General features: G+C 32.2%; 1 protein-coding gene across 2 annotated transcripts in view; it reads right to left on the reverse strand.

The window, feature by feature from the left end:
• EPC2 (enhancer of polycomb homolog 2) overlaps window positions 1-20,533 on the reverse strand; it is a 191,222-nt gene that overhangs the window by 19,549 nt on the left and 151,140 nt on the right. For both annotated transcript variants that reach the window (XM_044669886.1, XM_044669885.1), the window contains exons 7-10: window positions 16,346-16,537; window positions 3,743-3,832; window positions 2,052-2,197; window positions 1,615-1,958 (exon numbers count right to left, since the gene is read on the reverse strand). In XM_044669886.1, the coding sequence (XP_044525821.1) occupies window positions 1,615-1,958; window positions 2,052-2,197; window positions 3,743-3,832; window positions 16,346-16,537 (772 nt within the window). The remainder of the gene's footprint in view (window positions 1-1,614; window positions 1,959-2,051; window positions 2,198-3,742; window positions 3,833-16,345; window positions 16,538-20,533) is intronic.

Consider the following 20,533-nt stretch of genomic DNA (forward strand, 5'->3'; position numbering starts at 1 on the left):
AGTTGTGTTCCCATTCTAAATTGTATTGTACTAAAAATAATAAATGATATTTTTCTGGCATAGTATAATTTTTTTACAAGATACAGTTAAAATACTGGTCAAATCCTGTCACATTAAATATCTTTGTATGGCCAAAACTTTTCAAGCCCTGCTAATGGTGAAGTTATAACCAAACACCATTTGATACAGTTTGAGAATTTTAATAGTCCCTTGGAATTCAATGAAATTATAGACTTGACCTACATCTTCCTACTATACTTATCTATTTTAAGACAATATTGTACAAACCAAAGGCAACCTTAAACAATAATATAAAGCATGTGCATTTCAGCTTCAAAATCTTATTATTCACTAAGCCTTTATTCAAACCCCAAGTGAATGAAGACTAATTCATAAGGGTTTTTTAAAATGCTGGATTGGCCATAAACTTTATTAATTAATGACTGTGTATCATGATGTCATGTCTCCCTCCTATACTCATTTAAGAAGGAAATAATTTCAGAAATGTACCTATTTTAAATGACTAAAATCCAATTTTTCATGAACATTTAAAAAGAAATACTTCTATATCAATTTTTAGATGTAAGTAGTTCAATGATAAATTTTGATTGAACCCTATTGAGATCATATCAAGCTAAAATGATTTAAGTCAATTTCAAGCAGTTTAATATAATTTTGCATACTAAGATGCACCATAATGTTAATAATTTAGAAATACAGGTACATATATGTTTCACAGAAACAAAGTATACCCACAGTAAAAGCCAAGCCACAATGACTATAATCTCTGGATACATTATTTACAATGTATACATCTTAATTATATTAATAAATTACATATACATATGCCACATAAAAATGTTATCTACAGATGAAACAAAATTCAAATTACATTTTTATAGTCTTTGGATACCATGTTATTTACAATGTTACATATCACGAATATTAAAATAAAACTGAAGAGCACACAGCTGAGCAATGTCTCAAAATTATAAAAAACTATTAAAAACTAGATCAAAGAAGAGAAAATATTTCAAATAAAATTACAACCTTTTACAGATTTAAAAAAAAAAGCATGCAATTTTGCAGAAGTTAAAATAGAAATTCTATGTTACTCACAAGGAGCTACACTCTGCTTACAAATTTAAGCAATATAGTATGATAAAAAGTCAATCGAATCCCAACAAACAAGTCAAAATTTTCTAGCTGTGTTGGGCTTCATGGTTGGTTCTTCTATAAAGGGATTCCCCTGGGACACTACAGTATGCTACTATACCAGATAAGCATACTCAAAACACAATTCATTTTAAAATTGTAGTTTATAGGACAGTTAAAATGACTGGTCTCATTTGCTTACTTTTTATCTGGTTTGAACAATACAAGACAAAGAAAAAACATGGATTAAAATAGCATTTTGCTAATAAGTTGGATTCAGCAAACATATCCAACTGTGAAATAGTTTTCTTGGTACAAAGGAAAATGGAAAAATAAGCAAAGAAATATTTTAAATATTTGTTTGGAGCTTGTATTTTTTCAAAAAGAACCATTAAGCTAATACTTTAGGTACATGTTTCAAGCTCCACAACTCACATTCTTAACAAATTGATAGCCTACCTGATATGCCATTCTTGCTGGTGTTCAATAAAGCTACAGATGCTGCAGAAACTCTTTTATTGTTCACAGTCTGCCCTGGTTTCCTTGAGGTACATTCTTCACTATCACTGTCCTGTAAATTTAGTAGCCTTGGCTGGAAACACTGTAGTCGACATGATCTGATATTGCTTAGTATTTCAGAAAGGGACAGTCTGTTTTCACAATGTTTATTGGAAGCATTGGTCCATGAGAAATTAGAAGAAAAGTCTACAGTTTGGGAAGAGCTTGAAAAACCATTCAGCATTTCAGGGTCTAGCTGTTTCAGGACAGGGTCATGTTCTGTGGATATCCGGTCCATTATGACCCTGAAAAAAATATGTGATTAATTACTAACTAGAAGAGCTTTATAAAATTTTTCTTAGTTTCCACTGCTTGAAGACTCAAAACAAAGAGTTTACCTTCCACCTCTGCCAATTCTCCTCCTTGCGAATCCTATACATCTTCTTGGAACAGTAAGAGTTGTAAGGCAGTGCCTATATCTCAACTTATCCAAATCTGCCAGTTCTGAATTGTCATATGAATGGTTAGTTTGGTCCAAACGAGGCTACAAAGAAAAGAAAAACTAAAATGAAACAAATAGACTTAAGGAAGAACATAGCTAACAATATAAAAAAAAAAACTAGTTAAAAAAGCCTCTAAATTTAGTAACATCATAATAGCTGACTAAAACCTAAACAAAAGGTGGTTTTAACCAGCTCATTCCATTTTTTGGACAGCTCTAAGTGTTAGAAAATTTATCCTTATCTCTAGCTAGATTTGAAATTTGGGCTTATCATTCCCAGTTTTGTCTTTTTGAATCTAGCAGAACAAGTATTATTTTTCTTCCAAAAGGCAGCTCCTTCATTTGAGTGAAGCAAAATATTTCTTCCCCTTCCCCCAACTGCCTTAAATTATCTTTTCAGTAAAAACAAACCCAATTTCTTTTTCCATGGATTCTTGCATTGAACGATTTTAAGTTCACTCACTATCTTGATCCCTCACATTCGAATAGCTCCAGTTTATGGGTGAACTTCCTAATACACGCCATTTATCTTTCTTCTATACACTAAGTTTCATTTCAAGAGAACTGTAATTGCAATGACTTCCTTGGTTGCCACACTGTTCTGTTAATTTACGTTGAGTAAGAAATTCACAAAATTAAATCAAAAGTATCCACTCCAGAGAAAGACCTGATGGGAGTCTGAATGCAGATAAAAGCATGCTATTTCTTACTTTATTTTTTTTAATATTTTCTTTCTCAAGATGAATAAAATGGAAATGTTTTGTATGACTACGCATGTATATCCCATTATCAAACTGCTTGCCTTCCAAATGATGGGGGAGGAAAGTGAGAGAGGGAGAGAATCTAGAACATAAATTTTTTTTAAAAACAAATGTTGAAAATTGTTTTTATGTGTAATTGGAAAAATATATATTTTTTAAAATTCAAGCAACCAGAAACTCTGGCAGGTTTTTTGGTATTTTTGTGTATAAATTCTTTGGGGTTATATTATACTAAATATATTCAAACATTTTACCTGTTAGCACAAACTTATCAAAGTGGCTCAACAAGACTTGAATTTTACTTAAATATACATATTTTAAGTAGAAAAAAATCCTGTCTTGTTAAATCAATTAATCAACTGAATTATATACTACCATATAACAGCTTTTAAATTACCATGATTACATTTTATACCTGAATAAGTATGCAGATTAATATCTTGCATAAGGCAAATGGTTTTCCAAGTGAAGTTTTTAAAAGGCGTATTGATGCCTTTTATTTTCTATCAGTCATTTTTGGACTAACAACATTATACTCACTCCAAATTGAACCCTAGGAGTGAAATTCTTGAATAAAGTCTAAGTAGTCAATAAATCTATAGGTAAACTAAAAATGTAACAAGCATAAATGAGTAAATAGAAATCCCCAAATAAAGGAGCTTTGGTACACTTGGGAATCTTGGTACACTATCTTTTAGCACCTGTTCTTCATCTAATAGTTGCTAAATAAATGTTGCTTACTAATGTCCTATTTCCAGATCAAGAGTATGGTTCCTTGACATGATTCTATTCCAGTTCATAATAACACAAAGAATAAAGTTCTTACAGCAAAATACTGGCATCCTGCCCTCCTCCTGAAAGCACAAGGACCATCAGGATCATTTTCTTCTTCAGGTTCTGAAACTGGTGATGGTACCTAGATAGAAAAGGCATTTCATTTTTAGGGAAGAATTAATTTCTTAGTTCTATCTTTAAATATTCCTAAATTCAAAATTCTAGTCATAAGTAACGATCACTTAAATGATAAAATAGATACAATTTCTTCTCAAAACATTATTTAAAAGCTATTATTTTGGTTTTAAATTTCATTCACACTGGTTCAGATCCTGCCAGATAATTATATCAGGAATTAAGTAAAACACTTAAAAAGAAATGTCACTATTTCTTATTGGCCTGGGTAGGGGTTCAGGGGAAGGAAATACCTCTATAAAAAAACCTAGTTCATTTTAAGTGTCTGGTGCTCTGTACTGAGCAAGGAATGAAGCATTAAGCATAGGCAAGTAGGTGCCTATCTATATACGATGATGTGAAACATGTCAAAAAGCCTACAGCTTCCAAAATATTCTACCACCAATTTTCCATAGTTAATGACCTTTAGAACTTTTTTTTTTTTCAGACTGACATCTTCAAAAGATTCTTGTTACAATGTGAAGGAGCGACATGCTGACTCTTTCCTACTAGTATTTGCTTTGTGAGGTACAATGGAGGAACAATTGACCTTAGAATTAGGAAGATTGGGTTCAAGTCCTATCTCTTAAGCATATTAGCAATAGGATCACAAGTAAATCACTTAGTCTTAGGGTCCCAGGCGACTCTCATAGAAAGATTGCCAATCTCTGTGGTTAGAATACATTTCCACAATGCTGAAGTCAGAGGTTTATTAGCGTTGGCCCAATCAGGTAACTAGCAAACATGTAGTCCTAGTGACACAGGACTGAAATGGAGTGGAAAGGGCTGAGAATGAAATATAGTTTGTTGGATTGGGTAGTAAATGTTAAAGGACCAGGGGAGCCAGGAGAAACAAAAAAGACATGGGGAATAGATGAGGAGTGTCGGAGGAAAGGAAGGAATAGAAAAACCAAATAAAGAGCCCCTAGTGAGGCAGCATGACCAATAAAGCACTAGACAAAGAGTGAAAGCCCAGAGTCGTAGGCTCGGGTTTATCATTTAATATCTATGACCCTGGATAAGTTACAAACTCTACAGTATATACATCTTTAAAAATAGTTAATTAGAAAATGGACCCCTGCTCTGGTATTCGATGACTATAATGTACCCAACCAAATCTACTTTAAGATGTAAATATTTAATAATGATAACAACACCTAGCCTATCTAATAATAATATATATGCACTGAAGTTCATGTATTTTATTCATAAGGGAGAGCTCATAGCTCCTTAATCAGAATTATTTACTTTTACTTCACACAAAATTCATACAAACTTGGCTACTTGATTTTCAAGTCCACGATTATAAATAGCAAATTAAGAGTGTGTCAAACTGATAGCAGAAAGTTGACAAAGATTATAAACAGAAAATGTAGGATAAGTGCAGCAACCAGTGGATATTTGGCAAATATTCCTTTGATACCCAGGTGTCAGGGAAAAATTAAATTATGAATATACTTTATTTTAGCAGATAGTAAAGTGTATAATACATTTTAAGAATTATATTCATAATGGTTATTAATAAAGGAGTTTGTCACTTAAGAGCATCAGTTCTCTGGAAAAGCCATTCATTTGCAACACTGATGTTAGGTAAATGAGGCATTCATTACTATTATATTGCTTATACATTTTATCCTCTTCACAAAGCTTTTGTGTTCCTACCTTGAGGAATCAGGGAAAAAAATTTTTTCCTCACATAAAATTGCCTTTTGCTTTTTCTGCCATTTTACCTTTTAAAAGCAACTATGACCTCTAGCTGAGTCACCTAAAAGATTTAAAGAATATTAACCAGTTGACTGTATTTCTTTGCTAAGGCAGGTGAAGGATTAAGGGAGCAGCAAAGGAAATCAGCTGCTTATTCTCTGCCTAGAGGGAAAGGTGCCTCAACCAGCTTGCCTAGCAAAGAACTATGATTAACTGGCACTGGGCAGGTTCAGTCTGAGAAGAAAGGTGTCTATTTGAGGTACAAAAGTACCTTCACAACCCCAAGGGGAAATAGTAAAGCAGAGAGCCAAGGCTTTAGCAGCCTCCAGGGTTCTTCTTCCCAGGGGACAAGGGCCCCAAACCAGAAACTTGAAAGGAAAGGAAATGCCAAATGTGAATATCACCTTTCAGTCACTTTGCAAATTATCTCATTCTCTTTCACCTTTTCTTCAACCACCCAACTTCCCACTAACCTCCCCCCACCCAGTTCTACCCTTTTTTCCTTCCCAGGTACAGATACACATACAAAGGAGCTTTCATCTCTAAGACTCTCCAGTAAATTCCTACTCAAAAGGCCTATGTTCTTATAAAACTTTTCAGGAACCAGCGTGGAACAAATGAAAAGTGACGTTAGGAGGAATTATAAGGTGGTATAAAGGCAAGAACACAATATTGAGTACTAGTTCCAGTTCTTACAATAACAAGTCGTATGAAATTGGGGACCCATGTTAAATTAGATCTATGAATTTTTGATATAATAAAATCAAAACACTTTAAAACAAATTTATTACAAATTGTTACTTAACTTTAAATTCATTGTCCTGGGAAAAGAGAATCTCAAAAGAATGACTAAAGGTTGTCAATAACAGGAGCCAGAGTGTAGTGCTAACATACATTTAGAATGATTTTGTAATGAGACAGGGTAAGGGAGAAATTGTGTGAGTAGATGTAGTTACGCAGAAGTAATAAGTTTGAGATACAGTAAGCATAAAAGTATTATCATGCTAAGTAACATCCATGTACTAGCCAGAGAACAAGGGATGTTTGAAGAGACTGACAACAGTGGTCAATAGTTTTAAGGAAGTACCTCAAAACATCTCAGATTTTCCTACCTCATTATGAATATACCAGACATGAATCCATATAGCCAGGCTAAAACATACAAACAAGCTAGATAGCCAGGCCAGGGGATCCTGGATTCAAATTTGGATTCAGACATTTCCTAGCTTTATGAACCTGGGCAAGTCACTTACCTCATATGGCCTATTCCTTCTAGCTCTTTAGCCTAAGAACCAATATAGTACTGATTATAAGATGGAAGCAAAGAGCTTAAAAAAAGTTCATCTGTTAAATTGGTTTGAATATTGAAATGTATTTTCCCACAGAAAACAATTTATACATAATTGTTAAGTTTCTAAGCCAACCCCACTATGTATCTGGTTGTGGTCTGTGTGCTGTAGGTCTATAACAATGTTTCTATGGGTAAATGTGTTTAGCATTTCAATTTGATAGTTCAAGTGACAGTTGCTCATCAATACAGCCCTTGCAAGTATAAAGTCCTTTTTACTCACCTTCCAAAAAAGTGATATTAGTAAGCAGAGAAAAAAGTCTACAGACTTGGTTCTAAAAAGGTAGGAAAATGATTATCAGTCAGCTACTAGCAAGTAATTGGCACCTGATAATCTATGGCCTCAGGGTTAGTAATTAACCAATTTTCCATTTCACAACTTTTGGGGGACTGAATCACTATTTTTATCTAGTCAATTCAGAATTGGAATAGAGACTGGACCTCTAATTTCATTAGATTTATTTAGGGTTAAGTTATTTGCAGAGGATTTCACCGTCAATATGGGTTTTCAAGTCATGTCTACTACTCCACGTTGCCTAGTATATGTAAAGCACTAAACATAATTATGTAGGAATAGTGTAAAATGTACTCCCTGTCAAGAATTAAATGTGAAACAAAAATGGGGAGAAGGGTTGTTTGAGGGGAGTTACCTTGCCTGCTTGAAGAGGTGACATATCTATAATGAAGGGGTTGACAATTCCGCTGTACTCCAAACTGGATCAAATGAGAATATTTATTAAAAGTGTATATAGCACAATGCCTGGCACATAGTAGATGCTTTAAAAAATGCATATTTTTCTCATTCCCTTCCTTTATATTAACCTAGTTGGACTTTAGCTAGAACATTGTCTTCATTTCTGAGCATCACATATTAGTGGCAGTCCAAAAGAAGGTTAACTAGAACAATGATAAGTTTGAGGTCCATGGGCATAATAAAACTGGTTCAAGGATCCAGTGAGAGCATTTAGGCAGAAGTCATGATATGAAGTATTATCATATAAAAGAGGAACTCTTAGACTTGCTTTCTGTAAACCCAGAGAACAGGGTTTACTTTGCAGAGAAATACATGATGGCTTGATGTAAGGAATAAATTTTGATTACCATGGTTGTAAAAGAAACAACAACAACAACAACAACAAAAAATAGGAATGTTCTGGAGGTAATAGATTTTGCTTTCCTATAAATCTTTTCAAACTTGAGGTCCACTTATTTTCTATATTTAAAAATCATATCCTCTCCCTCCCCCCAAAGCATTTTCATATGTATGGCAGAATTAAAAAAAAATACTGGTATACAAAACTGAATCTATTTCTTACTGTTTGCTTTTATTATAAGTATATCTTAGTGGCCCCCATCCCCTTTTTTGGACATTAGTTTTGCTAACTCTTTTCTACTCTCCATTCCCATCCCCAATTTAAAAGGGGTTGAGGGGAGGCAGAATCCACTTTTTAAACAAACTAGTAAAATCAATTAGAATTCAAAGATGTCTTTTTTTTCTTACTGCACCTTGGAGTACATCATCTCTGTTAAGAAGTAAATAATATGCTTCATTATAAGGCCTATGGAGATGTGGATGGTCATCACTTTTGATCACAGTTCTTATGTCTTTTAAAGTTGTTTTCTTCTGCATAATAAACGTATAAATTATTCTCTTAGCTCTGCCTACTTTATTCTACATCAACACATACTTCCTAAAATTCTCTGAACTTTTATCTTTTATTATATGATTTGTAACAGAACATAATTTGTTCAGCCATTCTCCAAATGAAGGGGAGTCCCATCATTAGCTTCCAGCTCTTTGGGTTTTTTCTTTCTTTTTACATCCATCGTTCAGGATGAGGAAGTTCATCTTGCTTGTTATTGTATTGCTTCCATAGTAACCTCCTTCTTATTAATCACTCTCCTCCCTATCTCCACCTATTTTCCTGTTGAGTTTGATGTTGTTCGTCCTTCGTTTTGAAAGCGACCAATGACATCATAGAGTCTTGATATGTGCATGAATTAGATTTAAGTGAGACACAGTCAGCCTCAAACTTTTTCAGAATCATCCAACTCCAGCACCAAGATGAAAGGCAGTATAAGTGGTGATGACTTGGGATGCATCCTCCAAGTTCTCCACAGCACCTGCTTCAGCTGCTCTCATGGCCCTTGAAACAAATTGTTCTCATTTGTCCCTTCTTCCAGAGGAAGTCTTCACATTCTTGGGATAAACATTGCTCTAACTCGCTAATAGGTTTCAGGCTTGTTGGTTGCCCTCAACCTGCTTTAACCACTCTGCCAAGGCAGTTTTGCCAAGTGTGGCTGCTGCTCATGTTATATCTTCTTGGAGCCACAGGTGAGAGTTGGATAAAAAGTCCCCTGACACCATAGATGCGAGTCCTCCCTGAAACACCCAATACAATCTCTGGATATGTTCAACCATCCTTTGTTCAATTCATAAAGCCCCTTCTACTTGTTCAAATAAATGTAGTTTTAAAGGATTTTCTGGTCTCTTGTATTTATATTTCAAAGTTCCTATTCAACTCAAGTCTTTTCATCAGAAATGTGTCAAAGTCTTCTATTATTAAAGTCCACAGGATTATGCTCAGCATTGGAAGGTAGATTGTTCTTGGTTATAAGCCAATTTCTTCTATTTTTTCCCCAAATATTATATTCCAAGATCTTTTCTTCTTTTTAGTTGTCAGTGCTGGGTCATAAATGATCCTGAGTATAGTTCCTTCGTACTTGAATTGCTTCTTCATTTAGGCAAAAAATATTTTCTCAATGATGTATAAGCTTTAGATTTTGGCTATAGCATTCTTGGAACTTTTTATTTTGGAGCTTCCTTCCAAAAGGGATTGGTGATTTTTTTTTGTTTTGTTTTTACTTTCCACTCTGGTTCTACAATTTTCATTTATGATTTCTTTTAAAAAGTGTCCAGACTTTTTAAAAAAGTATGGCTTTCAGGGAACTTGACAACTGTCAATTTATTTCTCTTTGACCTGTTTTTGACATCAGTGTTTTTTTTTTAAATCAGGTACTTTACATTTTCTAATTTTTGTCAATCTCCTGATTTTGTTCTATTATTTCCTTTTTTTGAGTTAGATTTTTAATATTTTTCTTTTATGTTAATTAGACTTTCTCCTCTCAATTCCTTTTAAGAGAAAGATCCATGGCTTATAATAAAGATTTTTTTAATAAAAGGAAAGATGGAAGATAAAAATTCAGCAAAATAGATCAATATACTAGAAAATCTGCAATTATATGCAATATTCTACACATGTCAGCTTTTCTCCGTTTTTTTTTTCTTCTTCCACTTTCTTTGTTTTTGAATTCTTTATGATAAAGGATGGCTTTCTGGAAGAAAGGAGCAATAAAAGGAGGGAAATATAAATAAAAAAATATATGTTTTTTTAAAAAATGTTCCAATTGCAGGCATCTCCTCTTCTATAAACAAAGTAGTAGGAAAGGTATCTTTTAAAATCTCTTCTTTGGAAGCAAAGTTGGTTCTTTTACTATTCATTTTGGTGTTTTTGCAGTTGTTCAACCATTTTCATTGTTGTAGTCATTGAATATTCTGTTTTCCTGCCTCTGCTTGCTTCATTTTATATCAGATTCATGTAAGTCTTGCTATGCATCTTCAAATTTACCTTATTAGTCATTTCTTGCAGCATGGTAATTACATTCATATAGCATAATTTGTTTATCTATTCTTCACTTAAAGGCATGTAATATATTTTCAGTGTTTTTTTGCTACCACAAAAAGTGATACTATAATTATTTTGGTGCATGCTGAGCCTCTTTTTTGTCAATGACTTCCAAGGGATGTATAACCAGGAGTATAAACTCTGGATCAGAGAAGATAGCCTTTTTAGTCACTTTATTTGCAAAATTCCAAACTATTTTCTGGAATGACTATATTCACTCAAAGCTCCACCAACATATCCATGTCCTTGCTTTCCCATAAGCCTTCCCTGATTGACTATTCCCATTTTTTGTCATTCTCATCAATTTGCTGGGTGTGAAACCTGAAAAACTTGCATTTTTTTATTACTAATGACATGGAGAATTCCTTCATATTATTACTAATAGTTTATAATTCTTCTTTTGATTAGTTTGACTATATCTTTAATCATTTGTCTAACGATATGATCTTAGTTGCTTCTTTGTTTTAGATAAAACCCTTATCAAAAACACGAAAAACAAAGATTTCACTCCTAAGTAAACAAATTCCCTTCATATACTAGCTATATATGCTGTTTGTGCATATAATCAAATTTATCACTTGCGTTTTGTAATCATTATCTCTCATTTTTTTCCTAGTTATAAATTGTATGATCTTTAATATTTAGATTTATATTAATTTTGAATTTATTATGGAATATAGCGTAAGTCATTTGTCTAAGCCTAAATTTTGTTAAACTGCTTTCCAGTTTTCCTAGCAGTTCTTTTCAAGTAAGGAATTATCTCCTAATTTATTTTTTGAGGTTTTATTTAACATTGGGCAAAGTTCCATTATTTCTGATTCTCACTTGTCTAATCTTTTTCACTGATATGCTTTTCTATTTTTCAAACAGTACTAATGTTTCTTGAAGCCTAAAAGTACTATTCTCTCTTCATTCCTAACTTTTTCTATTGATTTTCTGGATAGTCTAGATCAGTGATGGGCAAACTACAGCCCTCAGCCCAGATGTGCCCCCACCAAACGTTCTATCCTGACAGAACATTACTCCTACCTAATCTGACGAATACAATGAAGTAGGATACAATGCAATGAAACTTTGAAAGAGTTGCCTTAGAAACAGACTGACAGATGAGCATTTCCTTTCCTTTGGACCCCTCTTTAGAAAGTTTGCTCATCACTGGTCTAGATCTTTTGTTACCCCAAGTGAAATGTTGCTATTTTAGCTATCCCAGTAAAGTATCCGTTTAGTACTTTGATTGATATAGCATTGATTCTTTAAATTAACTTTATTTTTATTATATTGGCATAGACCAACCAGGAGTCTGGATACTCCTTTAACTCTTTATATTTTTATTTTTTTAAGGATTCTTTTATAATTGAATCTATACAAGTATTGAATATGCTTTGATGGAATGATTATCAAATGTTTTATGCATGGCATAGTTATTCTGAATTTGTTATATAAAATGCTAGCTTTCTTGGTTTAAAGCTACAAAACAAGTGGCTTACAACTTTTGCAAAAGCTATTAATTATAATTAGGTATTTTATTTCCTAGGGTTTTCGTGGTATATAAGAGCTTCACATGATCAACAAAAGAATAATTTTGTCTATTATTTGCCCAACTTTGTGTTTTTTTTCTTTTCTCTTATTGCTACTGCTAGCATTTTTAGAACAATATCAAGTAACAGAGGTTTAAATAGTGCATGATTGCTTTACTCCTATATTACTGCAAAACCTTCTAGTATATTATCATTGTATATGATGATTGCTTTTGATTTTATATACATACTTCTCATGCTCTATGAAAAAAGCTCTCTGTTTATAATTTTTAAGATATTTAAAATAAATGAATGTTGCATTTTGCTGAAGGTCTTTCCCCACCGTTTTCTTTCTGTGTATCTATTGTGACGATAATGTGGTTTGGCTGTTTTTCTTTTTTGGATATCAATGTTTCATCCTTATATCCCCATCTATAAATTCAACTTGGTCATAATGAATGATTTCTTGAGTCAATCATAGTAGCCCATCTTGTAGGATTTTATTTAAAATCTTAAGTATTAGGACAATATTTATTTCATAAAACATAATGGTAGTAAGCTTTCTTTCTTAATTTTCAGTATTGGTATCAATTGGTTTTTAAAAATGTGACAATTTTCCTATAAATCCATTAGAAAAGAAGCCCTCCCCTTTACCTCCTCCACTTTGGTAGTTCCATCCCAATCAGTTTTATTTCCTTTTCTGAAAAAGTATTTTTTAAGACCTCACTTTGTGTTCTTAGTTTGCATGATTTATATTTGTGGATCTAATCCTCTATTTCTTTTGTTTTCTCAGTTTTGTTGTCATATATTGTGCACAGTAGGTTCTTCTAATTCTTTTTATTTCTCATTGTTCTAGTGTGATTTTATTATGTTCAGTTTTTATTTTGTTGATCTGATTCTTGTAGATCTCTTCTTTTTAATCAGGTTAGGTAAAAGTTTAACCATTTGCTTAATTTTTTTAAGAACTAATTTCTAGTTTTATTAGTTTTGTCTTTTGAGTTTTAATTTACTTCTCTAAATTTTCAAATTTTCTGCTTTTGATTATTTGAGGTTTATTTCTTGGGATTCTGATTTTTAAAAAAAATGCATAATTGATTCATTAACATCTCCTTTTCTACTTTGCTTATGGATATTTTTATGTATATAGTTTTCTTTTCAGGACTGCTTTGGATTTTGGAATATCTTAGATCCACTTTAATTCTTAGTAGTAGTCTATAACGACTTCTGTTACTCACCTCTGTAGCCTTAGTTCTCAAATTGGTGCTTTGTGTCAGGGCCTGGCTCTGCCCTTGTGCTGTGTTTTTGGGTGGAAATGTTAGGCACTACTTAGTTTCAATATGGGTTACTTTACTAACCTCCTCCTCCCTTGACCCCTGGATTTTTGAAAATCTGAGTGCTATATTAGGGTTTCTACAATACCTCAGGACATAGTGGCGAGGCCCCTTGAAGCTCTTGTATGCCACTCCTGGCCCCTTCCAAGGTCCCTATTATGGGAGACGGAGGCCCTCTCCTCTCACTACCTCCAAAGAGAATGCAGGATACAGAATTCTCTGGCCATTCATGTGTTGCTGAGGGAGGCTACCATCCTGTTTGCCACTCTGGTGTTGGCTTTTCAAGCAATTCTCTTTCCTATCTCCTATGAAGTTCTTGGTGATATTTTGTGAAGTTCTAGGGAGGAAGAAGTTTATTAACTGTATTTATTCAACATAATCCTTGTTTATTTGGTCTGGTGGAATTTTTAAGTTTTTGATGGAGTAGATATAGGCTTGAAGCCATCTTAGTTATACATTTCTGAGTTCCTCTTCTCAATTATTTTGTAAAAAGGAATTTTTAGTCAGGTATAGGTTAGACCAGATTACCTGTGAAGTACCTTCCAATTCCAAAATTCTATGATTTAGAGCCAGAAAGGAAAGGTTCTCTTTGTAAATGAGGTGATACACTATGAGTAATTAGGAATGGATACTTTTCCTTTTAAGTACTTTTGTGTATCTCTTATTGTTTACGGCAGCCCTTGCCTTGATAAAACACTAAGATTAGGCTCTCTATTTCTCTGGGGCCTGATTGTAGAAAAGTCATTTGCTTTTTTTTCCTGGGCAAATAATCTAGGAGTCTATGTAAATAAGAATTTAGGGGAAATGGTCAATGATAAGATAAATGGCAGAGAACACATAATTGTATAAAACTTTCTATTAAAAGACTCCCAAGACTAGGTTCACATAAGAAGCTTAAACTTCAGACAAATGGTAATATAGATAAACAAGGACATTTATGAGTCCAACTGACTCTGCAAATGCTTCCTTTCTTTCTTGCCCACAGACTATGGGGCAGAAACTTAATGCTCCCTATTCCTTGAATTTCAATTGGTACTTTTGGCCAGATCTCTCTATACTTTAGCCACTTTGGGAGAGAATGAAGTATCATAATATTCTTCCTACTTCTCTGTTGTTGAAGTATGAATACTGACCTTCTGAGGTTTTCTAATTATCATAAATTTCACTACTATTAACAATGAAAAAATAGAAGATGGGGAAACAGATAAAAGTAAAAAAGAAAAGGTCATATGGATGAAATGAGGGGCAGGAGAGTGCTGAGGCAATGAAATCAGGTGAGCAAATGTCCTTAAGCAAAATACCCATACCCTTTTATAATTTTAAAAGCTGTGGCCACAACCACTTCTCCAGTCTTCCCAAACTTATGAAGGCTATTTTAGTTTATCCTCATATATTAGCCCTTCTAGTCTCTTAAATTTTTTTTCACTATATTTCTCTGACATAAAATTAAAACTAGTCTAGAATGGTTCTAGATGAGACTTTCTTTTACTTAATTACTCAAGAATTTTGAAAAGCCTGTTTCCTCATCTGTAAAATTAAGGACTTGAACTAGATGGTCTCTAAAGTCCATTCCAGTTTTAGATTTATCTATCATGTAAACTAAGAATGACAGAAGGCCTCGACCACCTTGGTTTATTTTCTGGTTCTTGAGAAGATACATTTAAGTCAGTATTTCATAAATTAAATTATTTAAAATACAACAGAGTAATTTACTATTTTAAAAACTGTTATGAATAATAAAGTTATAAAATTTTATTCTGTAATGTGGAGAATCATTTTTAAAATTTTATGTTCTGAAGTTTTTTAAACCTTAAAGAATCACTCAGTGAAATTATCAAATTATTATCTCCATCAAAATCTGATAGGCAAATTCATTTTGGCCAAAAATTCATTCTGCATTTTATTGGGAAGATGCCATAGACATTAACTTTGGCCTCTAAAAAACATTACAGTATGACTTTATTACACAGAATCTCTCATCATTTTCTATAGGTATTTCTATAGTTTTCCAGAAAAATTCTAAAACTTTTGATTTATCAGGTAATAAAGCAATCATGGCCCTAGCACATGGATATATTCAGTGAGTTCATTACTTGGAATCCACTAGACAAACCTGTAGTAAAATGATCTCTCTTACCACAGTTTATTAGGAGGGAAGGAGGAACCAGAGAAATAATGATGTTAAACTTAGTATCCTCTGGTTATACATGGTAGGGGGAGGGCTTTCCTCCATTCAGTAAAGACTATCTTTCCTTTACATTCCAAAAGCCCAACAGGTGAACCAATAAGATCTCCCAATAATTTCTGCCTTTTCTAATTCTGTCTTATGTCAACCAGAAAAAGGTAAATATAGTAAGTTAAATATAACAATATTCTCAAACAGTAAATCTTTTAAAATATTATTTCTTCAGTTGATAGGAATAATAAATTAACTACTCAAAAAACTGTATGTTATGCTTCATCATTGTTAATGTGCATATTAAAAAAAAAACAAATTATTTGATGGTGGAAAAAGGTGAAATTAAGCATAAATGGAGCCCAAGTATATGAGCAATGAAATTAATGCAAGGAAGAGGAACTTTTAACTAATTTAGTAGATACATTTTCTAAATATATTAATTTCTAAAATATGTTTTTTTAAATAGCACTTTTTACAATGAATAAAACCATCAAAACTTTTAGTGAATGAACTTTACCATTGCATGTTATGGCTGAAATAGTTATACAGTAAAAAAAGGAAATATTTTCCTTAAGTTCTATAAATGCTTCTTTTATCCAAGAATTTGAATAACAAGTTTTGACTGAGTCAGAGGTTTTCTACTTGTGCCAACTAGAAATTACAATAATGTTGACATCAGTGACTAGATCTTTTAAAATAAAGTGTAAATTAAGTACCTGTGGGAATTCATCCTCATCTGAGCTGTGGAAGTCATACTGTTTAATATCACTCTTATTGATCACAGGTAATGTCTCAGTAGTGGACTGCTGAGGAGTTATCAAAGTCTCTGCTTTTGGCTTCTTTGGGTACTTCTTCTTTTGACGAACAACATCAGGTGCCTCTTCTTTTAAAGACGAATGATGAGGGTGCTGTTTGTTATAATTTTGTCCAAGATGAAAGGGAAAATGAAAATATTTTATAATTCAAAGAACCTAAGCTGCTCTATGAAAACCAAAAGTTTTATTTAGAAGTTATTTTATTTATTGTTTTGAATATGGACATGCCAGGAATCATTCTACAGTCACCTACTTCAAAGTATTTTATTTCACATAAGCTATAATAAAAACTGAACAGAAGGTTTGATTTTATATTTATTAATAATAAACTGAAATTAATAGTTTGACTTTGGGGATTATTCAAATGTTTATAGTCCAAATACTACAAAGATATCTGTATTAGCTTTCTTTTTTCTTTCATTATGAGATAGGTAATGAATAATAAAATTTTAGTTCATGTTATAAACAATTAGATCAAGTCAATTTAGGAATCATTTGCATGTCTGTTTAGTAACTTTTGATTTATTTGGGAGCAATTAAAAAAAGTTGATTAATTTCAATGAATTAAGTTTAACTGTTAAAAATATATTAATACCCTTAGTCATCTTCAAATAAAAACAATATATAAATCTTAAGTTGATGGCTTATTTATACACATGGAAAGATAACTCAGATATTAAAACTATTTAGTGCCAAAGATATTTCATATTATAAAAATCAACCTGGTAAGATAAAATGAGAATGAGAAGCAACAACAGAATAAAATAAAAATAATTTCTAATAAACTATATGTAAAAGTCTAAAAGTGACAATAAATTAATATATTTTCAAGAAATTAAATCTGATATTATTGGCTCAACTATATATGTGATATATAAGTGTGTTGGAAAAAAATTACTAGCTATATCAACTTAAATAATAAAAATGCTGATTACAAATGAAGGAATCCATTCATATACTCCTATAACTTAGTGTACTGATTCAAGTTTATATCCTCACAGAAAAGAACATGAAGCATTTAATAGTCAACACAAACAAATGTTTAATCCTGAGGGTAGTTTTTTAGTTAAACTTTAAATTCAAAACTTTTTTGTTGGTTTTTATTTTTTTTTTTTTTTGAGTTACAATTTTAGGTGCCCTTTCAGATTTACAGAAAGACATGGAAAACTCAATTTGTAAAGGATGGGCAAACACTGTATGAGATGTTTCAATCAATAATCAACAAACATTTATGAAGTACCTATTATGTTCCAGGCTCTGTTATGAGTGCTGCCTTGATGGGGGGAATATTCATATATTGACGAAAGCATACTTCCAGCAAAGTGACCATTCTCATTATGCCAGGGTAATGATTATGCCATACTAGCTGGACCACGAAGAATACCAATTTACTGCACTACCTGCACTAATGCTAGTCTGAAAAACAAGACTGTTGCACTGGCAAATGTTCTCTACTTGAAGATAATTTAGAAGATATTTTTCTAGGGCATCTAGGTTGTTCAGTGGATGAGAAAATCATTCCAGGAGACAGGAAGTCCTGGGTTCAAATCTGACCTCAGACACTTCCTAGCAGTGTGACCATGAACAAGTTACTTAATCCCAATTGCCTAGTCCTCATCACTCTTCTGCCTTGGAAACAATACTTATTCTAAATATTTTAAGATCCTAAAATAGAAGGTAAGGATATTTTTAAAAAGTAGTCACTCTGCTTGGAAGCAAAGAAATCTACTACATGAGCTCTATTTGAGATCTGTTAAGTGTTATGATATCATGTTAACCAGTGAAGCATTTTACTTTTAGTAATGAAATAAATGACATAATGCTAGTCTTCCTTCACTAACAGAAAAGGCAAAAGAAGAAATTTAATGATTAACAAAATTTGAAATAACAATTTTAAAACTCTAAAATAAATCAATTATTACCAGAAAATTAAAGATTTTCCTGAAATTTACATTTTATAAAAGAACATATTGACATCCCGCTTTTAAAAAGAATTAAAGCATCCTCCTTAAGTTTACACAAGTCTTGGTCACACATAACTGGGTTAGAAGAAGAAAATATTTCTAAAAGATATGTAGGAAACTAAAGATGAAAAAATTATGTATATATTTATATACAAGTATCATCAACATCTTACCTTTATATTCTCCCTTGATAAAAAATGAAAGTTTAAAAACTTTGCATAAAATATTTTGTTTCTAATCTTCAATCTAAAAAGATATATTCTAAGATAGAAATCTAACATTATAAGAGTAGTGCCAACAATCTAGTACTCTTGGCTTGCATGGATGCATAATACAAAGAGAAATAGTGTGGTATAGTAAATAGTTAAATGACTTGGATTTTAATTCCAGCTTGGGACAAATTGTATAACTTAAGCCTCAGATCAGTCATCTGTTAAATGACAGTACTGGACTAAAACTAGCTACAAGAACCTTTCTAGGTTTAAGGTATTATATAATCTAAATTTACTAGCTGTTTGAATTTTTTTTAAAAGGAAGTATTTAAAATTCAGGTCTAATAAAATCAAAATCTGAATCAGTTTATGACTTGTGAACTGATTTCTTAACAAGTGCAGCTGAATAATTGCTGGCCAGGAATGGGAAGGGATTCATGATTCAGTATTCCTTCTAATAGTAGAGTTTAATGATCATAAACATTTTTATTTGTTAACGTTTTAGGAGCATCTTTTCCTCACTTCTCCCTATACCAAGATCTTTTTGTTCTTGGTTGCAAAATTATTTTTGTCCTTGCCCTAGGGAAGAGTATTTCTGCTTGAGGCTATAATTGTACTTTGGCTTTTAAAGCCCTTTATAAACTAGTCTCTTCCAATCTTTCCAGTCAACTTATATCTTATCACTTCCACTGACACAAGAATCTTTGATTTTCTTCATTAAATATATTCCCTATCCAACTCTGGGGATTTTCATTCACTGGCTATCTCCTACAACTGGAATTTTCTTCCCTCTTCATCTCCACTTCTTGGCTTCCTTCGAGTCCTAACTAAAATCTCATCTTCTACAAAGAAAACTTTCCTTTTAGTGTCTTCCTTCTGTTGATCACTTCTAATTTATTCTGTATATAGCTTGTTTGTAGACTGCTCTTTGTCTCCCCTCTTTTTAGAATGTGATGGTTGGAACTCTCTTCTTCCTTTCTTTTTATCCTCAGTGTTTAGAGAATTGTCTGACATATAGTAGGTGCTTAATATATTCTCTTTATCTTGAATTGACTTTACTATCTATCATATGCTTTAGAAATACATCCACAACAAATGAGAGTATATTGTACACCATTTCTAAAATAGATAACTAGTACTTGAAATGTGGAAACATTATTTTCAACAAGTTTAGAAACAATCAATTCCAATGGTCTTGGTGAAACTAAAGAATGCAGCAAACCTTATTCCAAAGATTCTTCAGGTCATTTAATAGGTCAGTAATTCAATTTTTGATGATCAGTTTTTTTCCTATGTGGCTAGCAAGAGTATTTCATATGTTTGAGTAAATACTGTTCTTAAAATTATATCTTCCTAAAATAAGAGAGATTTAATCAATCAAAAAAGTATTTAAGTACCTAATGTGCACCAGGCACTGTGCTAAGTGAATATAAATAACAATGAATGAAATTAATCTATAACCCAATGTTAATGCACTTTGAATGGTGTCACACATCTCTGTAAGCAAAGAATAAACTATTACCACAGAATCTTAATGTGAGAAAAGAAACTTAAAAGCACAATTAGTCCAATCCCTTCATTTTACCAATGAGAAAACTGAGGTACAGAGAGATTAAGTGACTTGCCTAAAGTTATATAGCCTAAAAAGAAGATAAATGGTGATGATAATAAAAAAATATCTTGAATAGTCTACATAGAAAAAAAATTTTTAAGTAGATGTTTCTCTTACAAAATCTACCACTAATAACAAATGACACTACAAAGGATAGTATATTTAAATACATTACAGTTACTTAAAAGGATTTATTAAAAACTCAATTTTTCAATTTATACTTACAGACTTAAAGTACTACAATCAACACTTACTTGATTGTGGTCAAATTAATCAGACATAATTCTCTTCAAAAGTTATT

The sequence above is a fragment of the Gracilinanus agilis genome, chromosome 3, assembly GCF_016433145.1.
Source record: "Gracilinanus agilis isolate LMUSP501 chromosome 3, AgileGrace, whole genome shotgun sequence".
NCBI lineage: Eukaryota > Metazoa > Chordata > Mammalia > Didelphimorphia > Didelphidae > Gracilinanus > Gracilinanus agilis.